General features: G+C 45.0%; 1 protein-coding gene across 1 annotated transcript; it reads left to right on the plus strand.

The window, feature by feature from the left end:
• Positions 1 to 486: 486 nt before the first annotated feature.
• LOC121855989 (nucleolin-like) lies at positions 487 to 2,756 on the plus strand. The gene is made up of 4 exons (XM_042351213.1): positions 487 to 636; positions 1,144 to 1,344; positions 1,584 to 1,688; positions 1,919 to 2,756. Exons 1-4 carry the CDS (start codon positions 604 to 606, stop codon positions 2,279 to 2,281), a joined length of 702 nt encoding a protein of 233 aa, XP_042207147.1. The 5' UTR covers positions 487 to 603; the 3' UTR covers positions 2,282 to 2,756.
• Positions 2,757 to 3,043: the final 287 nt, after the last annotated feature.

Here is a 3,043-nt window from a genome sequence, read left to right on the forward strand (position 1 = left end):
CACCTCCTGCGCTATAGCTACTTTTTTTTCAAATTTTCTGGTACCTGCAACAGCAGTTGCTGCAGCAGCTTATCATTTTGGCAGTGCTGTCGTTCTGTCGTAATGGACCTACGACTACTACTACTACTATTACTACTACTACTACTACTACTACTACTACACAACCCTACTCCCTCCCTCCCTCACCTACCTCCCTCGCCCACTCCCTCACCTCCCCTTCACCCTCCCTCACCTCCTCGATCACCCAAACCCCTTCCCTCCTTCCCCTCCTCACCTCCTCCCTCCCTCCCCTCCACCCCTCCCTCACCTCCTCCCTCAACCCATACAACAAGAACATAGGGAGGGCAGTGAACACCTCAGAGGCTCGTCAAGGCCCCTCAGGTGGGCAGGCAGACAGGTAGGGTGGGGATTCAGGGCTGACGTGAAAGGCACCTGGTTGGGCTGACTCCTTGAACCCTCCCACCTCCCTGCCTCCCCATATAAACACCGGCCGCTCCGTCACCTGTAGAGTTGTCATCTTAAGAGGACTACGAGAGGTTGTGCACGGTCTACAGCTGTGGTCTGGAGGCTCTTCTACTTCCCTACACTTACAAGATTTCAACGATGGTGTGTGTAGTGATCCGTGCTGCGCTTATGGTGAGATGGTGACACTGTTTTTTGGCTTTGGGGTTTTTTCTTTTCTTTTTTATACAAGGAAAATTTATATACTGTAATTATAAGTGTATTAGATATATTGATATTTATTTATAAAGTGCGTGTGTGTGTGTGTGTGTGTGTGTGTGTGTGTGTGTGTGTGTGTGTGGTGTGTGTGTGTGTGTGTGTGTGCGTGTGTGTGTGTGTGTGTGTGTGTGTGTGAAGCCATCCACTACTATAGACTTGAATTCAATCATAATTAACCTTGACACTGATGAAAAAAACATGAGAAAAAATATATGAATTCTTATAAAAATAATAACCCTATAAATCCCATCACCTCCTTGTCGACCCAGCTGTAAATGGGTACCTGAGACAGTGAAGGAAAGTGGTTTGGTTACTCGATCACACTGTAACTGTTGAGAGATAGAGAGAGAGAGAGAGAGAGAGAGAGAGAGAGAGACCCAGTACCTCCACACATAACTTTAACCAATCATCTCCCTTCTTCAGGTGGTGGTGGCGACGCTCCTGGTGGGGAGGTCGTCAGCTGGTGTCCTTCCTGTGTCACACTCGGAGTATCAGGACTTGCCGCGACTCTCCACCTTCCAGGATGTCCACCACCAAGTGTCCCACAACCCTGACGGCACCTACCACTTCTCCTTCTCCCTCCCTCAGCAGTCCAGGGCGGAGGAGAGGGACGCCGACGGCAAGGTGGGTCACGGTGGGTCAAAGTGGGCCAGGGTGGGTTGTAGAGGGTGGGTCATACGGTGGGTAACACGGTGGGTCAGAGTGGTTTTTAACAATTTTACGTTTCTTCTTCTTCTTCTTCTTCTCTATCAAAAAAAAAAACAGCCCGAAAAATCAATACAATCAGACACTAACTTCACCACTCAATAAGTTCACTCATTTGACCTTAGATGACCTTTGAACCCTATACGTCCCATCTTCAGGTCACTGGCTCCTTCGCCTTCGTGGACCCTATCGGTAAGGAAGTGTCTGTTCGCTATGACGCTGATGACGAAGGCTTCCGTCCAGAGAGCGATGCCCTCCCTCAGGTTAGTAACTCAGCGTGTGTGTGTGTGTGTGCAATGACCCCTCACTTACCTATACTAGTTAAAAACACTAATTAGTACAGGTTAATATCAAGACTAATTAGTTCTCTTGGGGTTATAATTAATTAGATTCTCCTACTAGTTAGAACACTAGTTAGGACATGTTAACTTAATCACTAGCTAGTTCCTTTGGTCTCCTGGCGACCCCTGACCCCTCCCCTCACCTCCCCTAGGCTCCTGAAGACACCGAGGACGTCGCCAGGGCCAAGGAGGAGTTCTTGAGGTACTACGAGCAGACGGCCAAGTTCCTGAAGGAATTAGCATCTGACGAAGACGAGGAATCCTCAGAGGAATCCGACGAAGATGACGATGATGAAGATTCAAGTTCAGAAGAAGATGATAGTGATGAAAGTGATGAAAGTGATGAAAGTGATGAAAGTGATGAAAGTGATGAAAGTGATGAAGAGGAAGAAGGAGGAAGAGAGAGGATTGATGCCCCGGTAGCAGTGCCCCAACAACTGGCAACCAACAGTGTGTTTTTCCCTTACAATGCTGATACTTTCTTCGGCAACCGAGTGTTCACCAATACCCAGTAGAGACCCTTGGTGTGTGTCTCTCTCTCCGGGTAGCTGAGTCTCTCTGTCTCTTAGTCTCTCTCTATGGGTAGTAAGAGGGTCTTTATTGTCTCTCCAGGTAGTTGTTGTCTCTCTGTCTCTATCAACAAGGAGGCTTTTGAGATCTCTTAATATCTCTCTCCACTCAACAATTATCTCTCAGTCTCTCTTCTAAATCCCCAACCTATCAGACAGACACAGACAGAGATACACAGACAGATATATCTCCATTCTTATGCTCAAATAGCTTACACCATTTAGCTATAAACCTACAGTCCGCTTTACTTCAATATTTTCCCATATCATTCTATACAATAAGTCTTTTTTACATATATATTTTTTACAATAGATAATCTTTTTATACTGTGTTGATGTTGTGCCATAGTTATTTATTTTATATATGTGTGTTAACTTTTAATTACTCCGTTGTCTTATGAATAAAATGGTCCATATTATTGTTCTGAGTTTTATTATTGATGTAAATGTGTTTAAAGTTGTAAGATAAGTCAACAGGGCTCAAGTAACAGCCAATTATATCCCTGGATGTGTTAAAGACGATGTAATCATTGGCCAGGAGAGGCTATCACTAGTGTTCAGTTATAAAGTTTCTTATGAGATCATCAGTACAACATTCCCAACCAATGAGTGAATTTTTTGTAGTCAACCAAGGATATGATTGGCTGGAGTCCTATACCCCCATCTTGAGAAATATATCCCACCTTAAGAAGTACTTAAAGAAAATAC

Source organism: Homarus americanus, unplaced genomic scaffold, assembly GCF_018991925.1.
Source record: "Homarus americanus isolate GMGI-L3 unplaced genomic scaffold, GMGI_Hamer_2.0 scaffold19117, whole genome shotgun sequence".
NCBI classification, from domain to species: domain Eukaryota; kingdom Metazoa; phylum Arthropoda; class Malacostraca; order Decapoda; family Nephropidae; genus Homarus; species Homarus americanus.

Coding starts and splice junctions, on each gene's coding strand:
- LOC121855989 (XM_042351213.1), top strand. CDS start 604: ATGGTGTGTGTAGTGATCCGTGCTGCGCTTATG. Junction 637..1,143: donor TGATCCGTGCTGCGCTTATG/GTGAGATGGTGA, acceptor TCCCTTCTTCAG/GTGGTGGTGGCGACGCTCCT. Junction 1,345..1,583: donor AGAGGGACGCCGACGGCAAG/GTGGGTCACGGT, acceptor TCCCATCTTCAG/GTCACTGGCTCCTTCGCCTT.